This window comes from Varroa jacobsoni, unplaced genomic scaffold (assembly GCF_002532875.2).
Source record: "Varroa jacobsoni isolate VJ856 unplaced genomic scaffold, vjacob_1.0 scaffold_59, whole genome shotgun sequence".
Taxonomy (NCBI): Eukaryota; Metazoa; Arthropoda; class Arachnida; order Mesostigmata; family Varroidae; genus Varroa; species Varroa jacobsoni.
In genome coordinates this window covers 1-21924 of record NW_019212961.1, presented here as the reverse complement: position 1 = coordinate 21924, position 21924 = coordinate 1, and the positions used below count along the sequence as shown (strand labels likewise).

At 40.1% G+C, this 21924-nt stretch overlaps 1 protein-coding gene across 1 annotated transcript in view; it reads left to right on the top strand.

Annotated features, from left to right (window-relative positions):
- sona (sol narae metalloprotease) overlaps positions 1-21383 on the top strand; it is a 133030-nt gene extending 111647 nt beyond the window's left edge. The window contains exons 3-12 of the mRNA XM_022834322.2: positions 2303-2366; positions 6975-7340; positions 10858-10998; positions 12441-12770; positions 15358-15866; positions 16314-16555; positions 17340-17466; positions 19031-19227; positions 20740-20908; positions 21111-21383. Of these exons, the coding sequence (XP_022690057.1) occupies positions 2303-2366; positions 6975-7340; positions 10858-10998; positions 12441-12770; positions 15358-15866; positions 16314-16555; positions 17340-17466; positions 19031-19227; positions 20740-20908; positions 21111-21269 (2304 nt within the window). The 3' untranslated portion in view covers positions 21270-21383. The remainder of the gene's footprint in view (positions 1-2302; positions 2367-6974; positions 7341-10857; positions 10999-12440; positions 12771-15357; positions 15867-16313; positions 16556-17339; positions 17467-19030; positions 19228-20739; positions 20909-21110) is intronic.
- Positions 21384-21924: the final 541 nt, after the last annotated feature.

Here is a 21924-nt window from a genome sequence, read left to right as displayed (position 1 = left end):
TACTATAAAATACCTTGTCACACAGGAAATAATTCTAAACCTATCTATATTTCGAGCTCGTTGAGATTGTTGTTTATGTGCTTGAACAATAAGCAAATCAATAGTTAAAATTGTTCCAATTTTATTATAGCTGCAAACAAAGTTTCCTACTGTTATTCAGTGTGCCTTTCTATTTCGTAGCAGTTTTTATCGACCTAGGAACGATTTTTTCGTCATATTTCGATAGCAAAGCAAAAAGTGCATTTTTAAAGGAAGACTCTTTTTTTTTTTTTTTTTTTTTATCTATAAAAAAAGGTAGGACGAACAGAGTAAACATTATCCTATTTTTGCCAATATCGCTTGATACGTGGCAGTGGAAAGGATACAGTTTGCTGTGGTGTTATTCTCGTGAGAAGATGACAAATCGCTCATGCAGGATGAAACCAAGTGAAGTCAGGCAGATGCTGCGTTGATTTTATTGAGAATTACATAGCACTCGTGGAGTAGAAATACAATTGGCTGTGATAGCTATTTTGGACGACGGAATCACCTAACTTTGTGCTGCGCCCTAGATTATTTGACGGGCAGAGGAATTAAATCGTACTGGCAAATGAAAATTAAAATCATGCGATAATAAGCTATGTTAGAATTGATCGAGTAGCACGATTTAGGCAGTTGGACTTGGGAACTCAACCATCTGAACCAGTTTTCCGAACGAAAGGGTTTTCGATGATGGAGACGCTTTGCTTCTGGATAAGGTAAATTGGATTCTTCGATACGGCCCTTCACCACAGTGCAGAGCTTTAGGTTTACATGTATCATGACGCCACCTGAAATGGTATATTTGTTTATAATTGACAAAATCGGCGCCAATGAATCTTAGTGAGACGAGCTTTAAATGCTGCCATGTTAATATGGTTTTAGGCTCACATTAGCTTTTCACTGACACAGAAATATTAATAACACATATTGACCATATATATTACAGATTCAATGCTAATGAAGACTCGTGATAACAGCTGTCCGAGAATACTTGCAATTTCCAATTAAGCCAGCGTAGCTGGACACCGTAACCCTTCGTTCTCGGTTCGCATTTTTCACCTAATTAATAAACTATTCAGAGAAGGCAAGATGGTGATATTTTATAAGGTATTTTAGGTATGTTGGCTTGCAGTATGCCCTATCCGGATCGTCTCCCTGACCGCTGACGAATGATACCCAACAACTCTCGTAGACGGTCATGTAGAATATACTGCATTTAAATACTTTGGAGCCAGCTGTTCAGTTTTACACTGATCAGTGGCCAGCCACTGCTGAGCGTCAGTAAATGTTTCTGAATAATCTCTACGCTTGTATTAGCTATTGTTGTTTTTTAGGCGCACAGCCATTGTGGTTCCAGCAAACTAACTCCATTCTGAAGCATCGTTTGACCCTAATCGATGGATGGATTCAGTGTATGACTTGTTATAACCATTTTCTTACTTAAATAACGGCAGTTTACAGCCGTTGTCGATGATCTTCGCGTAAACGATGGACAACGCAATCGGCTATATAACGAATCGTATTCACTTAGAGTAACGATCTCGCCATCGGTGCACCGGATGCGTGCAGATCGGTGCACGAAGATTGTGATTGTCTCAGCAAATCTCACATACAACATGACATAAGCGACTCCTACATATAAAAACAAAGTATCTACATGTACAATCGTAAAGACCACACCATTATTTTTTCAGGCACTCTTCTTTCTAAGATATGAGGGGTCCCACCTAAATGTTAAGTATATATAATACAGAATATTATTGCAAATCTAATTAGTTGCCCGGCCGGTGCTTGAGCTCGCTTCGCGTAGTGCAAGAAATGGTTTCCTAACGATAGCAAAGCAGCGGCGCATGCAGGAAAAAGATTGGCTGTTTGTTGGCAGGACATTTGACGTTACATCCTAAACTCAGTCGATTTCGAAATGCTACCTTCCGTTCTGTCCGCGCCTCGAATGATCTCTTCAATTGATGGACACCAACGATAACCGTCCTGCAAATTGTACTTTTGCGAAGCTAAGCTTTGATCTATGACAAGGCTCGATAGTAGAAGCATAGTGCGATCTATCCATAGCAGTCCATATCTGCTTCTGTAATGTCAAGGTCAGGGGACGGTAAATATTATAGCGATGCGAACAACGTAAATCCATCCCTGTCTTCGTATGTACTTCATGCAAACCAAGTCATTCTAGATATTTTGTGTATATTTTGAATAATCGAGCTAATGTAGGTTTGTATACCCATTCTGTCAGTGCCTTTGCATTTTTTCATACGGAACATTTCAGATTCACACGCAAATGTCCGAAGAACAGCTAAGACGGGTCTTCCATGTGCGATCGCCTGATCAAGGTAAGCTGCCCTATCTTGCTTCTTCAGCATAGACTTGCCCATAAACTGTACATGTCTAGACGTTTTTCTAAACTTTAGTAGCTAGAAGTACGAGTGTGCCTTTTTTGCTGGCACTAAAAACACTTAGCTTCCATAATATAGTAGTAAGGCCTTAGCGGTGGTATGATGAAGATCGGATCCGAGACCCCCGGTATGTACAGGAACGAAGTATTAAAGTCGCATTAGTCTTCATTTCGCGTTATCGTCCGTTTTACAACCTAATCATTTTTGAATTTGAGTGAAATTGTTTTTTACGAAGTCCGGCTTCAGATTTATTTAAAACGATCGTCTTTCAACAATAATTTCGAAAAAAAATTCTGGATCTAGGTTTTCCATGAAAACAAACTGCTCATATAATATGTAGAACGCTTTGGTTTGAATGGGCCGCGTAAGTCATTTGGGAGTGGGTGTCCAGGTCAAAGCGAGTGAAGAAGCATTGATTGACTGACTGACTGATTAATTGGTAAAGATACGATACAGTGGAACTTTTCGAGTCATAATAGTAGCCTTCGATGTGCGAACAGGTAGGCGTGAACACGTTAAACAACAATTACTTTACTAGTGAAAACATTTCGCCAATGAGTATCCTATTTTCAACGACGATGTTATAGGACGGTTTTTCATTGCCCTTTGATTTCTCCCTAGCGGGCGCTAAAAGCAGATAGCGTTCGAGCTATCTACCGAGATACCTATTAAGTATTTAGACTTTGTCTCCAAATTTCCTACAGCGAATTGAAGCCAATATGGCTTTTGTGTATTTAATTAATTCGTACACATATCGAGGCGTTATGATTCATGTATCGAACATCCTCGTCAAATTCAACGGAAGCTAAAACAAAACAAAGTGTTTTTTTTTTTCTTAAATATTTTATAGACATGTGTGTACACATAAAACTGGTTTCCATATATTTTATATAGATACGTACAATTCGTAAGCATGCTTAGTAACGTACGTCTATGGTTTGTATTTTACACAGATGCCTATCATTTCCATATGATAAAATAACATGTTTCATTATTACGAACTTTAATTAGAGCAGTTCTGGAAAACCAGCTTTCAACACTGCTAGTCGCCCCGTTGACTTTGTTCCAATGTTGTGATTTTACGAAAACTAAGAAGAGTATACCGGACTATCGTTGTCCGAGATGAGCGTGCAAGTTCCAGAATCCGAGCGTGCGAAAACCACTTGCATTAACTCCCTGTTGAACTATCGTTGTCCAATTAAAGAAAGGTGAAATTTTTCCTTGTAAAAAAAGGTAACAATAGGCTTTTATCGCAGCGAAACGGCTGCACAAGGCGCTTGAAATTTTATCGTCCTCGGTTTTATTAGAGGACGAAGCACCGCAATCTCCATCTACCAATGTCGACAGTCCCGTTAGAAAATATCTCTTTGTTATGATTAGATATGGAGTTGTTATATGGAATTATAATGTTTGGAAATAAGAGAGTGGAACAACGGTACCGACTTGACGATATTTTCTTAAAGCTGCAATTAGTTACTTGTTTAGTTCAGTTCCCTAGTCCATTTGTTGAGGCTCGGAAGTTCGATGCTTGACCCTATTTTACTACAGGTTATGATTGACCCATTTCGAAAGATTTCGTTTTCGTTTAACAGAATCCAATTTATAAGGACAACTAACATTGAGCCGGAGCATATTTCTACAGGAATTTAATAGAAATTCGACGCTATCTAAGTCTGAGGTTTTCTTGCAGCAAAAGCTATCTGATTAAGGATCTCAGGCTCCAGGGTAAATGGTCAGTGATTGCTACTTTTGACAGCACAGTCCTTCAACTCCAAAAAATATCTAAAAATCAATGCTTTTACATTTGCATCTAACGAAAGCAACGCTAACATTTTTTTATACTTGTTCTATGTATATAGGGTCAAGGAGGAATATAGCTACTCCATGGTAGTTAAAGCCTTTAGTGTTATCTTGGTTTGAAGACGTCAGATAAGTGACGTATGCAGATCGGAATCAGGGACACCACGAGAGGCATATAATACGCTTATTAGTATATTAAAATGAATATAGAATATCATAGCTATGTTAATCCAGCTATTTGCATTGCATCTCTATAACAGGGACACGTCTACCTAATTCTGTTTAGAACTTAAAGAAAAAATGTCTGCTCTTCACGAGGGAACAGCTTTCTAATATTGTTTTCACTTGCAAACAAAATACCGAGGCTAGAGATAATAAATGATCTGAAAAATTAAATTTCTTATTCCAGTTAGTTAGTTAATTACTGCCGCTAAACCTAAGTTTTTTGAAGGATAGTTTCTGCCTGATGAAATTCATCACATAGCTTGCTAAAAGATGCATGTCATTCTCGAGCCGGCTTTCCTTCAGTTGACGTTGCCCGTTATCAAAGGCTCTAAAAATATACTGTGAAGGATAAGCCTACAAGGAATTGCGGAAGCACCTTTTTTGCTGGCCAAATTAATAGCCTCTTTGTTAAGTCAATAGGACGACTAAACAGCTGGACTAGATTGATAATAAACACTAACCAGGATCCTTTGGCTCAATTACCCTTAGGATAGAAATTGGATGGTCGTGAGAAATACGCTCGCTCGGTTCAAGCTAAAAGTATCTTTCTAATTTAAAATAAAAAGCAGCCAGTCTATCGGACCAATTCTACGTACATAAAAACCTAAATAGAAAATAGCAAGTTTCGTAATTACATTACTATAAGATACCATGACTGCACTTAACGAAACCGAAAAGAAGTCTTATATGGTCGTTATCCGGTACAATGAGTTTGATTAACAATTAGTGACAAAAAAAATCCCTATATTAAACCGTATTCACGCCTAAACCGAGAATTTGCATAACTAGGGATTTCGGCACTCATCTGTTTTTCTCTAATAATTTGCAAAAATCTAGAAATAGCTTACACTAGCTAATTTGTACGGATACTCGAAGTAATGTCACTCGACAAGTACATCTCGCAGGTATAATCGACGCCCCGCAAACATCAATGCGCGTATCAGCACATGAATGAATGAATATGGACAAACTAAGTTTAGACAGGATCCATTTTTCCAAGAATTTACTTATTTTGGCCTCATCCACGGGAGCTATGCCATGTATCAATTTTATTAACTTCCCGTGCAGCAGTTGCTGGTGCCGTGAGAGCAGACGGCAAACTGTTACTAAGTGCAGTTTTCGTTAGCTGAACTCTCTGAGGCCATTGCGCCCCCTCTTTGTCCCCAGCCGATGTTCCCTGTCACCAATTACCCCCTGAACTGCATCTGTTCAGCATTTTCGTGCCCAAACCGACTCGTTTCTATGTACTTGCTTAAAAAGGTTAGGACTACTTGAAACTACACGACGGCGGATTATGCTGCGCTTATGCATACATTATCTTACTGAATTGAAGGAAGCAAGCTATGCCGACCTTCTTGCCATTTCCCGCTACCCTCTCAGGCCCTTCTCGTTTGGGTGTGATCTATCTGCAAAGCTGAAAAAAGGCTGATGCCAAAAAACTGAGGTACATATGACTCTGAATGAAAAACGAGAATCAATGTACCCCGTTCCGGAACTGAGATAGCCTTTTCCATTGGAAAGAACTTTCCTATTCGAATTCTAACTCACGAGTGTCTTTCTGTCGCCCTTGTTGAAGCTTTACTCCTTTTTTTGCTGCTCATATAACTGCTCTAATCCGGTACAGAAACTCATAGCGTCGAGGCAGCTTCGACATTTGGTTTGCGCGTCTGCCTCTTTTAGCTTTGCGAGCATTCGAATGATACGTACACACATATCGATACGCATGGGAATTATAACGGTAATACGAAGAATATGAAAACGGATAAAGAAGCTGAAACCCGGACGATTGGAGGGACAAGATGCGTTAAGTATAGGATCATATCATGAGAACAGGTCTGCAGCTAGAAGACGCCATGTACTAATCCGAATTCCACAGGAACCGGGGGTTAAAAGCTGGACGTGCAGTGAACGTTGACCGACTGCGGAAGCAATCTTCGGTTGTGTGTCGATTCAAGCTACCTAGGCTGCCGGAAAAAACGTAGGTTACCCGACAACGAGGGTATTAGTATTTCTGTACGCTATTAGGAGAAGCTGAATCGAAACTCTTCCATCGGAATACAGCAACGGTTTGCATCTATAAGGAATGGAAAACAAGCTAACGCAAAGCATGCGTTTAAACATAAAAGTGTATCCCAAACATTATGGAGTAGGAAAACAGGGACCTTTATAATTAATTACCAATATATTTTCGACTTTTAAAACTGTTGACTTTTAAAACAACTTGAGAAAACTGCCAGTCAGATAAATTTCGCTCGCTTTTATTACGTTATATACATGCTCTTCGAGTTGTACGCGTAAACGTTGTAAAAACGTTAAACTGAAGTCTAGGTCTCGGTCTTCACTTTTGGACCAATGGGTGACGTCTTTGACAGTATATGTGTAGTAAAATTTGTCCTACTATGGAACGGCATTTAAGAGTTGCTCTCTTATTTACTTGTCGACATCGTTACTCTGATGGTAAGTACCATCGAGGCGGTACATTTTTTGTGAAAGCTAACATCATATTTTTTGCCCTAACAGTTCCCGAATACGAAGTGGTGGCAATCTCTCATGAAGATTCCGATACGAACGCCTCGACACCCCGTCATGCACGACGGGTTCGAAGAAATACTGCCCAGGCTGAAATTAGTAAAATTCAAACGACTAAAGAACCAACAACAAGCAAACAAGATGGATACTCAGGCTCACTTGGAAATGATTATGACTCGGCTCGAAGGGATGACTTCCCATTCGATGATAACGGAAGAGCTGGTGTAGATCGTGCATTGAAGTTATCACTGCAGGCCTTTGGAAAGCGCCTACGTTTAAACTTGATGAAGAATGAGGATTTTCAGCGAAGGGTGGAAGGACTCAAAATGTATACAATGTCCAGTACGAGTAAAGGAGGTAAGTTCGCTCATTGGTGTCTTCTGATCAGCTGTCTAGTTAGTTAAATTCAGTTAGGTTTAATAGACAATAACTTACGACATAATTCAGCTGTCTGGATGTCTTGTGCCGAATTCCGTATTAATTTGGCATTATCGCAACATTTATTATGGCAAAACCAATTATCTGTCCTGCATGGCTGAGAGATGAGTCACGTACTTTATAGGCAGCAACACACTTCATCGGGTAGTTAAGTAAACATTATACATTCTGTGTCTTATTCCGTAAGTTTGGCTTATCCGTCTACGAAGCGGTCGATGATCTGAGATAGAAAATTATTCCTGGTCGTTTTATTTGTTTTCAACAAATTGAAAAGTGTCACACTAAGGATCGTTCGCGTTCTAACGGACTTCTATGGGTTTTCGCACTGATTGCGATGTGAAACATTTGCAGACAAAATATTTTTTAAGCCTTCTATTAGTCCGAGAGTCGGCTATTGCCTAAAATCGCAGCTTTTGGAAAAGGTGAAGATAATTGTTTCAAACGTATACATCAGCTAAGTAGGAAAAATGTCTCCAAGCGTGTTTACTACCCATTTTGGTATTAATGTTGTGCAGGCGATTTGATCTAAAACATTTCTCAGTAATAATAGTAATTTTAGCTTACCTCTCGAAAGCACTATTAATATTTTTCGGCGTATACGAGGTCGTTGCCTGAACGTTGACGCAATGAAGCAATTAAGAAAATAGCTTAAATCTGTAAATAAATGTAACATTCAAGCTATGAGCACGATTTGAGTGGGCTATAGGTACATTCAATCGTCACCGTGCTTATTTCCTCATGCATCATTACGGTTACTGCAATTATGTGGACCCGAATTGCTGGACGTGCATGACGACTCATGAGAGCTTGCAACAGGCAGAGAAACTTCAGCAACGGCGTATGTGTACGTGCGTAATAGGTGTTCAGTGGCCATGAAGCGCTGTTTGTTGCAGCCTGACCGAAATCAAAAATCTTGCCAGCATCGTCAATGTGAATCACCGTACGCATCCGCTTATCAAGACGGTCGACCAGCCAGCTACGTGGACCGCTCGTCGGCATTGCCAGCTAGTGCCCAGATGCCAAACGGCAATTCCCTATGCAATTAACTACTTACAATATGATTATTATATCCTTAACGCTGTTACTAATATATGCCACACGCGGACTATATTGCCATGACACCGTCTTGGTAAGGACTGTGAGCTTTGAAGTCCGGTCCAATTTGACCTTCATAGAAAAAAGACCTATGTGTAGTTCGTATAGAGCCTTGACAGGTGTGGTGGTAGAATTGACTAACGGCGATTATGGTCATGATGTTGACGATGCTGATGGGGTTATAGTAGCAGATGCAGGGTTTGCCCCGGAGGCAGATCCGTCTGAATCTCAAAGCACTAGCAAAGCTTCAACGTGCACAGTTCGTACAGTCGTAAGAATACCATTTACATACAGATTCAACAGTTAAAGGTAGGAGTGTCAAAAAGCGCCAACACAACACGAAACCGCGCCCTAAAAAGGAACGACTGCGTAAGGAACACTACAGCGTTGCGCTTTCCATCAATGTTACGGAGACCTTCTTAGCAACACACAATGAACGTTCTGTCAGTGTTCAATACCCGCCAGATCTTTATTCTGAGGCTATATAATTGCAAGCAACGTTTCATTGATTTCCCGAGCCTTGATACATGCAAAGCTTGTATCTGTTTGTTCGGAATCTTGACATCTGTTCATACTATATTAGTACATATTGTTTATACTATATAGTATATATTGTTGCCGTCTGAAGTGATTTGATTGATAAGGAAAATCGACAGGGAAACAAGACAGAAAGTTCTATATATACAAAATATAATCTCACATATCCGCTGAGAAATGTAACTTGTTTAGCGTTCATATAATTTCCTCATACTCACTAAACAGAAATCCGACGAAACGGTATAATAGTTTGGGTATACGTTCCACATCTGAGCTAAAATTTGCGACCTTTGAATTTCTGTAGACCTACTAATATTAGAAATAAGCAGACTCTTTCGCTCAATCGAGATAATGTTTTAGTTTTGACCAGATATGCCACTTGTTTCATGATACTAAATATTATAAAGGCTGGAGCGAAGAAAAATTCATCCAGAATTTATGCAACCAATTCGCTGGCCCACTTTTTTCTACAATTACCGCTGGGCATCAGAAAGAAAAGGGACTCGAGCGTGCAAAGGACACTGAATCGATGTTATATCATTTGATGATCAGCGCATAGATAGTCCTTAAGTTACAGAATCCTAGACAATCGCACTATAATGTTGACCATTATGTGTCAGTCAGCTCGACCTTGATGCAATAGATCATACGCCTGGTTTCAATATTTTCAAGTTATAGGTACTGTTGCAGGCTTCCAAAGCTGCGTAGAAGCCAAAATTGTCAGTCCAGAAGATGATGACAGCGAAGACCCTAAGCGTTCTCCGAGATGAAGCGGCTGCAGCGCAAACATCTATGCTCAATGACTTCCGAGCTGAAATCGAACTAGAAAAAGATACACTGTTATCTTGGATTACTTTTTAGGCATTTTTAAATTCAACGGTTCTATTCAAATACATACGACAACTCAGACGTATAGTGCAATTTATCGCATAAAGAATACCGCATATCTTCGAGGATCCATTATCATTATTATCGCTACCAGCATGTAGACTCATCTGTCTGAGTGAAGTGTTAAAAAGCTCTGAATTATAGGGGAGTTTTTCAGCATTGTTTTTTTTTGTAGCAAAGTACGCGGACCTATTATTTAGCAAATAAGCTCATTGAAGTGGAACAATACATTTAATTCCAAAGAACAAGTCAAAGCTATTATTTCGTTGGTAAACAGCGATATTTCTAAAAGGTTCTGTCAGTTTCCAAAAAAAAAAAATTCACACAGATAAATGTCTGCAGCCAAATTTTTCAAGTTAGAAAAACAAATTATAAATATAAGTTTAATTTTTTATTACGGTAAACTACAAGAGGCTTTTGAAATAGTTCACTAAGTTTTGGTTTCAATTAGGTACCAATTGTTAGATTTAAGTAAAGCTTTACATTCTATACACGTGAAGGCTTCACATAAGAAACTACTATTTGCAAGGGTACATAATTTGGGTGTTTACGTGAAGCGGTCAGCCGCGACGCAGCTAATGCGGCAGTGAAAACAACTGAGAACGTCTACCCTGCGGCAAGACACAATCGAAACTAGACAGACTCAGAACTCCATTATTCACCGATAAGCAGAAAATGTCGCACCTCAGATACTAGTGAGCATGAAAAAGAACATCTCATCAAAGCCGCTAATGAACACCTAGGTAGCAATATGTACTGGCGACGTTTTAGACTCACGTAACGTAACGTATACAACGGCTAGATAAACGAGACTATCTAGTAACGATTTTCTTATCGACATAGCCATTTTCCTCAATTTTTAAATTGTCTATCCTTTGTCTTTACTTAAACATATGTGCGAATTTTACTCTTTTAGGGGTGGAAATTCGTGCGGCAAGTGACGACGGAACATCTTCATCGGAGGAACGTTCAGGACCGGCAACGCCTTACGTCGATGAGGCTAATCACGCAGCACTGATTCTCAGCCGTCACCCCCATGGGGGCATAGAAGTTGAAGGTAGGAATCGGAGATGCAGTTAATGGAGTTTCCCAGTAAGCTGGATGAGCTTACGCAGCTCAAGAAAAAGATATTTCAAACGGAATATCGAATTTAGAGTAAGGGCGTGTTTCTCAAAATTCGGGGTTTCTCCATAAATACGCGATACTCTGCATAGAAATAGTCTAGAAGCAAAGAGTGTGTGATATACCATTTTCCAAATAAATGACCCTATCTTGCAAGCAAACAGGGCCTTTTACGACCTTTCTGAACACCTTAGTTACGTCCCGGTTCGATTTTTTTCTAGACATAGCCTTTGAACTTCTTACTGGGAAACCCTTTATAATCTCTACAGTGCATCTTAGAAACTTGAGTGTTACTTTTACTAAGGTTGTTACTTGCAGTCTCCAAAATATTAGGTTTTCTTGAAGAACTAGTTTTTACATTTGATGCATTAGTTAAAACAACTGGGGGAAAACCTCAAGGTCGTTTCTGACACGCACGAAATATAGGCGTCGAATAAAGCAATCAAAAAAGAATAATACATTTTGGGCAAGCCGGTACAATGTATCGAACACCTTTGTAAAGAGCTTTGTTATACATAGGTGCCAGTCTTGTGTATCTGACCTGAAGCGATGCCTAACTGAGCAATAAGTATGCCCAAATAGTATCCTATGCATGTTTTATTAGACATGGCGTGTGAACGTTGCGTCTGGGACTCGATCTGTTTGAAAATCCAGACACTGTACCTTTGTGGATCGAAACAATCACGTGTTAAAATAAGTGTAGTAATTAGGTTTCCTTTTTTGTGAAATGTAAGAATAGGAAATATTCAACGATTGTAAGTTTCAACCACTTGCACCTTAATTCTCGGCTGCGACCCTTTTTTGAAAACTAGGCTCAGTTAAAATAACACTTTCCACCGCAATTCATTAACTTACAAAGCAAAAAATTTCTATTCTTGTCCTTCCTTAAGGCAGTACTAAAATCAAATAGACTACCTTTAACTTCTCCAGAAACCCCCTATTGTATAAATCTTTTTTTGAGCATAGTTGGATTTGAGTGGCATGTTAAGTCGATATGACCTATTTGAATTGACAAAGTGGAAAATTTTCCATTAAGAAACGTTCCAAAATAGGGCAGTCAGTCGAATATCATTCAAGTTAAAGCTGTAAGCACTATAAAAATGCCAACAAATTATCCTTCAGACCAAAAACTCAGCTAAGCTAACGCGTATTTCTGTAAAGTCACACTTCTGTAAAATTCTGAAGATACTTATAGCGTTTAAAGATGCACGGCTAGCTATTGCTTATGCGTACCCGGATTTTTCTAAATTATTCCGTTTCCTATGTAGTAGGGCATGCTCCGATCGTCTCATTATGAATAAGCACAATTGAATAGAAAAACACAGAAAGCAAAAATATAATAATAGTATTAATCGAACAATATTACGCTCAATTTAGGAACGGTGGGCCATGAGCTGGTTATCGCACCGGTGCCAGAAGGCCTAAGAAACGAGACGTTCTACGATGAAGAAGAAGGCACCGCCGATGATGAGATGTTCTTGGGTGAAGATGATTTCACGCTCGCCACCCAGCCCACCGACAAGAAGAAACCGAAGAACGCCAAAAACCCGAAGAAATATGTGCCGGACCTGCTACAGCCTGATAAAAAAAACCGCGCACCAAAGGCCGTCTTAAGAACGAAAAGTCTCAAGGGCAAAAGTGTACACTTTGTCTATAAACGCAACAGAGTCTTGTCCGAGCACCATGACCTTTTCCACAGTGATTTTCGTAAGTTGGCCCCAATACTCTTTACATTAATATACTTATGCCCTCATGTTGTCCTTATTACATCTGGCAGTATGCTAGGATTTTAGGTGAGGATTTTTAACCTTACGTGTTGCGCACAGTGTCACCAGACCTCTTTCTTCGAATTTTTCGGACTTTTAGTGATTGCCAATCAAGTAATTAAATTTGCCTTCTTCAAAAGCAGTAAGATAGAGGGTACGGGGGATTATGTTAAAATGTTCTGTATTTAGTCACAAATGCAAAAATATTCCTATATGAAAATCCATGTTAATGAGCAGGTAACTGCCGAAGCAACGTGACTACAGCTTGAGCCTGTCTTCCGGCTTTCAACTAAAAGTAGAGATTGTATTGAATATGTGCTCACGGCGGCGTAAATATGCCTAATACGACAGCTGTGCCTACCCTTTAGGTTTAAAATAAGGGCTGAATTCTAAAACCGGCGTGGATAGTGTAGGCCATTTTTACAGGCTTACATAGAAAGTCTTGATAAAGAATCGTTAGAGGAGACTGACGGCAAGACTTTACGTTATACAAATAGTGCTAGTATTGAATGTGTGCCATAAATACCGCTTTCAAATCCTTAGGGATCGAATTCAAACGTAAAGAGTAGCTTCTAAAGTTAAAAACGTCTCTCCATGAACTGTGATACTTCAAAATACATCATTTGTGTATGGAACTGCTTGCATTATCCTCATATGACCCTACAACCGTTGTAATAGCGTGTTGACTCCCAAACATTTTCGGCTTATTGCATTGCCAAATAGTAACAAAAAAAGTACAAGTTCTTTCGATTTTAAACCTAACTTATCGTGAGAATAAGATTCCGGGAATATAGTGAGAAGCCGGCTTTCCAAATTTTTCTCTAAGAACAGATCACCAGGTGTGAAGACGCTCAGGAAGTACTTCTGGAGAATTGAATGTCCTTCACCGCTGCATGCAGGTATCTGATGTTGAGATTTGCCATATAAACAACTGCTCCGCTAAATTCAAATGTTAGGAAAAAATGCAAGACAACATTTCATTAAATTTATTGAAAACTTATAAAAGGTATTAAAAAGACTCCAGTGTTTCGTAGTTGAAATAGACTGGTGCGCGCTGGGACGGGTGAATACAACTGGCCAAGGCTCCACCGAAGGTGGACTTCGCCATCGTTTACATCGACTGCTTTAAGGCATCTCCGAGAACAACAGCGAGAACTCTCGTTGAGTTATCATGTAGACAAACATATGTATGTATTTTGTGGGTTTGATTAGTCGCGTCCATTGTGTTGTATGCACTACGTGCAGTCATGTTAAGTGCTCAGAAGTAGAGACATGAAGCGGTCAGCCGTGCGGTGCTTCCGATGACTGTAAATCGAAATCAGAGTTCGCAAACATACACACGCCGATACACATAGACTACGCAGGTGAGGCACAAAGGTTCAAAGTATTTTAGGGATTGTTGTTTGCCTTGACTGCTTATGCTGAAAAGCACAGTGTTTAACAAATACAAAAGCACTTGTTACCTAATTTCAATGGCGCCAAACCATCGCAGAAGGCATGATACTTCCTGCTAGCAAATTAGCTCGTTAAAGAAGATGAATCTACCCTGAGGTAATCGATCTAAAATACATTTTCCTGTAAACTGTCCGTTAAAGCCAGTCGATTGAGCGCTACATATTGCAAGGGTTGTATTCTACATGTTTTTCCATGTCGAACTACAATGATTGGGTAGTATTTGTTTCATATTCAAGAGTTCGTGCGACCAAACTGTTCTGGGCACCGCAGGTTGATGTGAATTTATGATCATCAGCGTCAGTATTAAGTTAAGTTCGAATCGTAAAAAAGTTTCGATTAACGTACTAAGCAGGCAAACTTAGGGTGTACGTTTTCAGTTTTTCGCCTTACCACAATCAAGGGCAAAAAACTTAACTGATCAATTCAGTTAAATCGTTCTTAGAGGAAGTGAAAACATAACGTCTCGGCTTCCTAACAGACCGTTAATCCGTTGATTAGAAAAATATTTTTTTTATGAGTACGCGAGTATAAATACTTTGCCTTTGTACATGCTAAGTGTATTTAATTTAAAATGGGAAAAGTCAACCATTTTCATATGAAACACAAAGAATAGAGTTATATTGTTTTACTTGCGCTGACAGCTGAACTGCATCTTAGGATAGTTTTTGTAGATCATGTCTGGCTATTTCCTGCGGTAGCAGCATGTACTGAAATTGAGCTCTGATTCTCCTATGGTTTCTTTGTTCGTCCAACCTTTGAAATGTTCTTATTGCAAAACTCCCTGAGTTATTTTTCTAGATTCTCAATAGCATCAAAAAAACAATTCACTATATATTAAACCCAAAATGTATAAAAAGTAACTTTTGCATAAAAACGTTTCATGGGTGAATTTGAATTAAGGTTGCTCCGATTGCCAATCTTTTGACTGTATCAACCGAACTGCGATATTCAAAGATCACTGTAATCGACTTACCTTGCCTAGAAACGTAGCTGATTTCAACCTTCGACGTATAAGCCGGCCTCAATTGTTTTTTCATACAGAACATATTTCATTAATCCTGTTTCTATTCCAGTACCTCTTGAATCTGTTTTCTTGTCGCACAATCGTACACGAACCCATCGAATTCGTAAGCGCGCGGCCCCCGACACCGTTTGGCCCGAGGTCCTCCTGATTGTCGACTACGATACGTACGCTCTGCATGGGCGAAGTCACGCTGAGATCAAGCGTTACTTTGTAAGTTTTTGGAACGGCGTAGATCTGCGATATCGACTATTGACGTCGCCGCGGGTTAAGATCAGCCTCGCTGGAATGATCGTTGCCAAAGATCGCGATGCGACCCCATATCTTGAGCGAAACCGGCTGCGACCACCGAACGAGGACGCGGTGGACGTTGCTGGCGCCTTGACGGATCTTGGCAAATATCTGTATCGAGAAGACCGATTACCAACCTACGATCTTGCGGTGGTCATCACGAAGCTTGACATGTGCCGAAGACACTATGAAGGAGGGCGCTGTAACCGTGGTACGGCAGGATTCGCCTATGTCGGAGGAGCCTGTGTAGTAAATAAACGTCTCGAAAAGGTGCGTGGGTTGTTCCTTTTAGGAGTACGATTTTTTCAGAAGTGACGCGCTTCCATTCGAGCTTCATTTTCCTGCTTAGGCTGCGAGTACGAGTGTCTAAGCTGCTAGCCGACTATATACGCAAGAGCATATGTACGTGCTGCATTCAGTAATGCAGCATAGAAATTAGATATCAAGCTGTTGGCATCACTACTGCTTCATTCCCTTACGTGCTTAGAGCTTAATGGAACGTAGAAACGCACTGAGATTCAAGCTCGATGCCTCTCGAATCATATATAAGTGGCACTATTGGTACAGTCAATAGTACGCAATAGCCACAAATTTAATAGATCCGTTGTCTGAACATATATTAAGTTAGGGCAATCACTTAATATTGCAAATGATGCTCCGTACAATTGTTGTACGTAAATCCGTTGGGCTGATTTGTCTCTGCAATGTTTAACGCAGGTGAACTCCGTTGCGATTATTGAGGATTCCGGAGGCTTTTCCGGTATCATTGTAGCAGCTCACGAGGTGGGCCATCTGTTGGGTTGTGTCCATGACGGATCACCGCCTCCCAGTTACTTGGGCGGACCGGGTGCCACAAGCTGCCCATGGGAGGATGGATTCATAATGTCTGATCTTCGTCATACTGAACGCGGTTTCCGATGGTCTACTTGTTCCGTACAACAATTCAAGCATTTTCTCTTGTAAGTGGCATATGTTGGTTAGCTATGATCCTCTTATACATATGTCTCAACTACGAATTACGAAACCAAGCCAACTGGAGAATCATCGATCATTTCGTCGTATTGACATTATGCTAGCTACAAGATGTGGCTAAGCATATAAATCGAATTTATCAGACACTAAATAAAGATAACTTTTCGATGCATTACTTTTTGTACCTATAATTAGCGCAGCTGCACACATTTTATGGAAACGTAATTAAATTGTGTAGATATCTTCTTAAGCAACAATTATCACCACAGTTAGGCTCTTTTTTTTGGTTTTAATGACCAATTCTATTGATTATTTAAATAACGAGTAACAAACATCTAGATAGCTTGCTGACGAAGGTGACTAAACGAGTTTGATTGATAAGCAACGAGTAACAATAACAACATTGTATAGACTTTCATAGCTGATGGAACGGAAGTAGTCAAAGCTATTGATTGACATAGCCTATCACAAACACAAGTAGCTACGATACGATGCTACTAATTGAAGATAAGATGAAACTACGTAATCGTCACGTAATGCTTCTTTCATCAACGATATGCCAGCCGAGGCCTACAGAGTTATCAGAAGACATTAGAAAAAAAAAAGCGATTTTCCCAACTGGAATCAGTTCCTACCCCCAACTTCATGCTTATAGTCCGGTGCCTTCCTATTTTTATATGTTTGTGCCTAGGTTTGTCTATATATATATATATATATATATATATATATATATATATATAAGTGTTTGTGTGTCCATATTGATGTTTACAGCGGTGAAACGGCATCTTGCTTATATAACTACCCCCATGAAAATCAACTTTTAGCAAGAGTCCTTCCTGGAACGATGCTTTCTCTCGATGAGCAGTGTCGAAGAGACCGAGGCACCAGTGCATGTTTCGTAAGTACCATACACATGGTTTCGTCTGAGCTCAATTCGACTACGCATACAATTTATATTAGATAAATGGTCACACGACAATAATGCCAGGACGCTTTTGCTGAGGACCTATCATTTATAAAATATTATAATATTTATATATAATATAATATGTGTAATATTAAGTTATCACTGGTAGCTTACATAGTGCCACTTGGCAATCAGCAGTTAGCAGCAGAAGATTAAGCCCCGTATATGTGCGATGCAATCTTCTTTGGTCATAGTTAGTGCAGTGGGTTTATGAGGGCATGATACACTCACACTGGTGCAGTATATTCTGTCTGTTATCTAATGAAAAGGCAGATAATTCGAGTTAATTGATTTGTTTTAAAAAGCTGATTATTCAAATACCTTTTGTTCGTTATTGATTGTTATGTTTAACGAGCTCAAAAGCCAATGTTTTACGTATCGCCATTATGGGAACTTTTCAATATATATGGTAGATTTTCAGGGAAATGATTGGCCCAATGTATAATATGAAATAGATCATGGAAGTTCGTGCCAAGTAACCGACTAGGATTTTGGGATCCTTGCTCCTCTTCTATACATTTATATTACAGTTATAAAGGAAGAGTTCTTCTATTGCAAATAGTTAAGTAGTCTTCAAGTATTCCTGTTGCAAATATTCGACACTACATCGCAACGATGACAAAGAGCAAAGTGTGTGTATATAGTTTTCAAATTGTTCATACATAAACCTTGTCTACGGAGCTCGGCCTCCTTTCCTAGCTAGAACGTTTACCATGACAATGAGTATCTTTAACCTGCGTTTTCTGTTCCATTGAATTTGTGCCCTCATTCACGTCTCGTCTTGAATCGCTCCTTCTCCTTAATCCAATTTCAATATGTGTTTATACCACAGCTGACTGATGTCTAATGTGAAAAGATGTGATTTGTGGTGAAACCTTGTTATTCCTATGTCACTCTCACGCAATGCTTTCATGAACATGCATTCTATAGAGAAAAGTCGTCGAAGCCTCTGGACGCTTTAGTGTTGTTGTGTTTCAATATTGTTGGGCGCCGTCTTGTGTTGCTATGCCAACGTTACTAGCGACGTGAATCCAGGAGAGTGATTTGTACGTTGTAGTAGAGAAGAAAGCCAGTCGAGTTTAACAACAAACCAGAGCAATATTGTTTTTACATACAATTGAATTCTGGTTGTATTGTTATCTACTTGTCTACTATTACGTCTGTTTCTTTCATCAATCTAATCAATGGGCCAGTATATCGGTAAGCTATTATCCGTCAAGCTAGTGTCGCAATCACTCGTTTCTCTCGATTTTCGTTCCAGCATCCTCGTAGCTTCGAGTATTTAGTATTTCCGCATGTTCCTCATCGCCTATTCCTATTGCATAACCCATTATGATTAGCCATATATTTTCCTTATTATTCACTAGCCAATTCCCTTTGACCAAATTGCATGTTGTTACCGCTTACCTCATTTATTGCCACTTTTTTATGTTGTCTCGATGTTCTGCTTCCCGTAAACCCACACTCGACCGCGAACACGCTGTCCTATTTACAGAAGGACTCCCGGGTATGTGCACAGCTTTTCTGTTTCGACTCGTCGTCCGGTTACTGCGTTTCGTACCGCCCAGCAGCAGAGGGCAGCCCCTGTGGCGATGGTCAGGTGTGCAAAAACGGCAAATGTATCCACGAAATCGAAAATATTATTCCTGACTACTCGCAGGTGTCAGCGGCCGTCGCTTCTCCAACCAATCGGTATATAGCAACGCAATAATATATCACGTGTCATCTTTTAGTATAGCTGGCAGCGGAAGCAACCAACTTTATGTATATATATATATATACAGAGAGAGAGCGAGAGAGAGAGAGAGCGAGCGGAACAGAGGAAGGCATTTAGCAAAGAAAAACTAAAGTGCTAGGAAATTTGAAAAAAGGTTAGGAAAGTGTTTAACTTACAGGCGTGATAAAAGGTGGGCCTATAGTTAAGGTATTACTCGCGTCAACTGGAAACCTATTTTGTCTATAAATAAGAAGTCGATTTTCCGCTCTTTTAATATTTACATTTCCCTATTTTGTAGGAAGGGTTCTGAAATAGTTTATTTATCAAAAATGAGTAACTATTGTAATTTTCTTGTACAGTTCATTACATTGCTGCTAGACTTCGGGTTGAATAGATATGGGCTACACAATAAAAAATACATTTTGACAACCATATTTTGGGTTTTTTGACGCACTAAACGAGCGCGGCGTGCAGCAAAGTAAGCGACGTCGAAACCGCATACATTCTACAACATGAAACAATGCATAGCTATACACTGCATATTTTTTTAATAACAAGATAATAATATAACTCCATAACTTTCACAAACATTTGCTCAACAACAGCTTTTTGGTATTAGAACGGGTCTAACTCCCCCTTTGAGAAAGTACCATCGTAAGTCGTCAGGCTGTCTGCTTGCCTTGACGTCGTAGCCGTTTTTTTGATAGCAACGATTGACAATCAGGTTTTTCAACGTGAGTTCGTCTGCTATGCGAGCCTACCCAGGTCGCATAGCTCTGAAGAAACGCAGCTGTGTAACATTTAGGCAAATCGAGTGAACAGTCTGAGTAAGATCCCACGTGGGATCCCCCGTCGCACCACTGGAAATTAGAAATTCAATAAATTGGCAGGAGGATCGTTTTCAGAAGAGGAAACCAGAAAAGCGTCGATCCGAATCTTGCCCTCTTTACTGTCTCTGAACTATATTAAAAGTCAATATCCGTGCAAAAAATGGGGCAGCCACTGAACTGAAGGGTGCCAACGCAATCCGAATAAACATAATGTTTTGTAAAGTGCAATTAGTTCGTCCTATTAGGATTATTGCAATTAGGTCGTCATAATGTGAAAACTAGTGCGTAAATCCACGGCATATGTAACCAGCGACCTATGAACCTAAGGGCAAATATATTTCTTGGAACAATTTAATGATTTGCGATAAATTCGTCGAGATCATTTTCGATTGTAGGCAACAAATAGGACCGGCTCTGGACAGTGCGGTTCCCATTCACTCGAAGCCGCGTTTGAAAATTAACCTTTTTTGAAGTCCATGTTCTTTCAATAACATTAGCTATAACAGGGTAACTATGCCCACTTCCTACTGCTGTAGCTAAAACGAAAGTAGGCGAAACGTCATTCTGATCTCGACCGGTTAGACAGCCACAATCTCCTACGTAAGTGCTCTGTCACCTACCTGTATTTCTACAATATTATAATTTTGTGCGCTTCAGCATGAAAAGTTCTCGGGGGTTGCGCCGCCTCGACTCATCCTCCGAAACGCCATCGTTCACGGGCAGTGGTAAGCGTCGGGGCCGCCAACGGTCGACCGCAGCGCCTCCTGCGTCAACGACAGTGGTGGCTGTCTCGGCATCCCAATCGGCTGACCGACGCATCGATAAGGTAACTTAAGCTATACCTCAGTGTGCGGTATTGTAATGACCAAAAAACCAGTGCGCGTCCGTGTGTATGGGCACACCCGTCTATAATTTGACAAGAGCGTATTTATCAATGGTTGCGCACCCGCAAAGCGATAAACGATTCGATTTCGTTATTATGTTGTTGGTTTTGTCTCTTGTTTTTACTTATTTCGTACCATGGGCAGGTGGATTCTACTGAGGAGGCGGAATGCATTGACGTCGTCGAGAAGATAGCTGACCGTATGACGTGTGCAGAGTTCCTCGAGCACTTCGGTCAGCGATACTGCAGTCATAACTACATCCGATCAAACTGCTGTTATACACGCTCGCTGATGTGCGTCTAATGGACGTTCGTGAAGCAATGGATGTACAATGATAATGTACCTTCATACATTATTGTAGTGATGATAGAGCTCTCGCAGAATTACGCATGTACACAAATAGACAACGTTTTCATAGCATTTATGTTCTCAATGGTTTGCGGGGAGAGAGGGGCATCAACTGAACAATACCACGAGCTCTCGTTTCCCGCAAAAGGTCCCATTTTCAGCAAACGTTTTCGTTGGCTAATCAGCTAGAAAGCTGTGTAGGGACGGAAGAAAGACGAGGTGAAAACTAAAATATATGGTTTCTATAAAACCCTATGCACGATGCGCATTTTTAACCCAGGCTAGTTCTTATATTACTCAAGCGTGCATACCACAAGGACTCTTTGCTGATATTTCGTCACTAATTGGGATTTTTCAAATGCGTACTGTCACAATAAACGACCTGTCCAGCGTCGGATCTCCCGTCCAACAACGCGGAGGAACTGATCAGGAATTGCAGTTTCGCTCATGCCCAACCGAAATACATCCCCGTTCGTAGAGCCCAGACACTGCCACTGCGAGGCAAACTTCCAACGGATGCATAATGGCTACTTGTAGTTCCGTGGCGGAAATCCTCTCGTTATCTACTTCGATAAGCGCAATAGGTATATTATCGTATGTTCTATATATA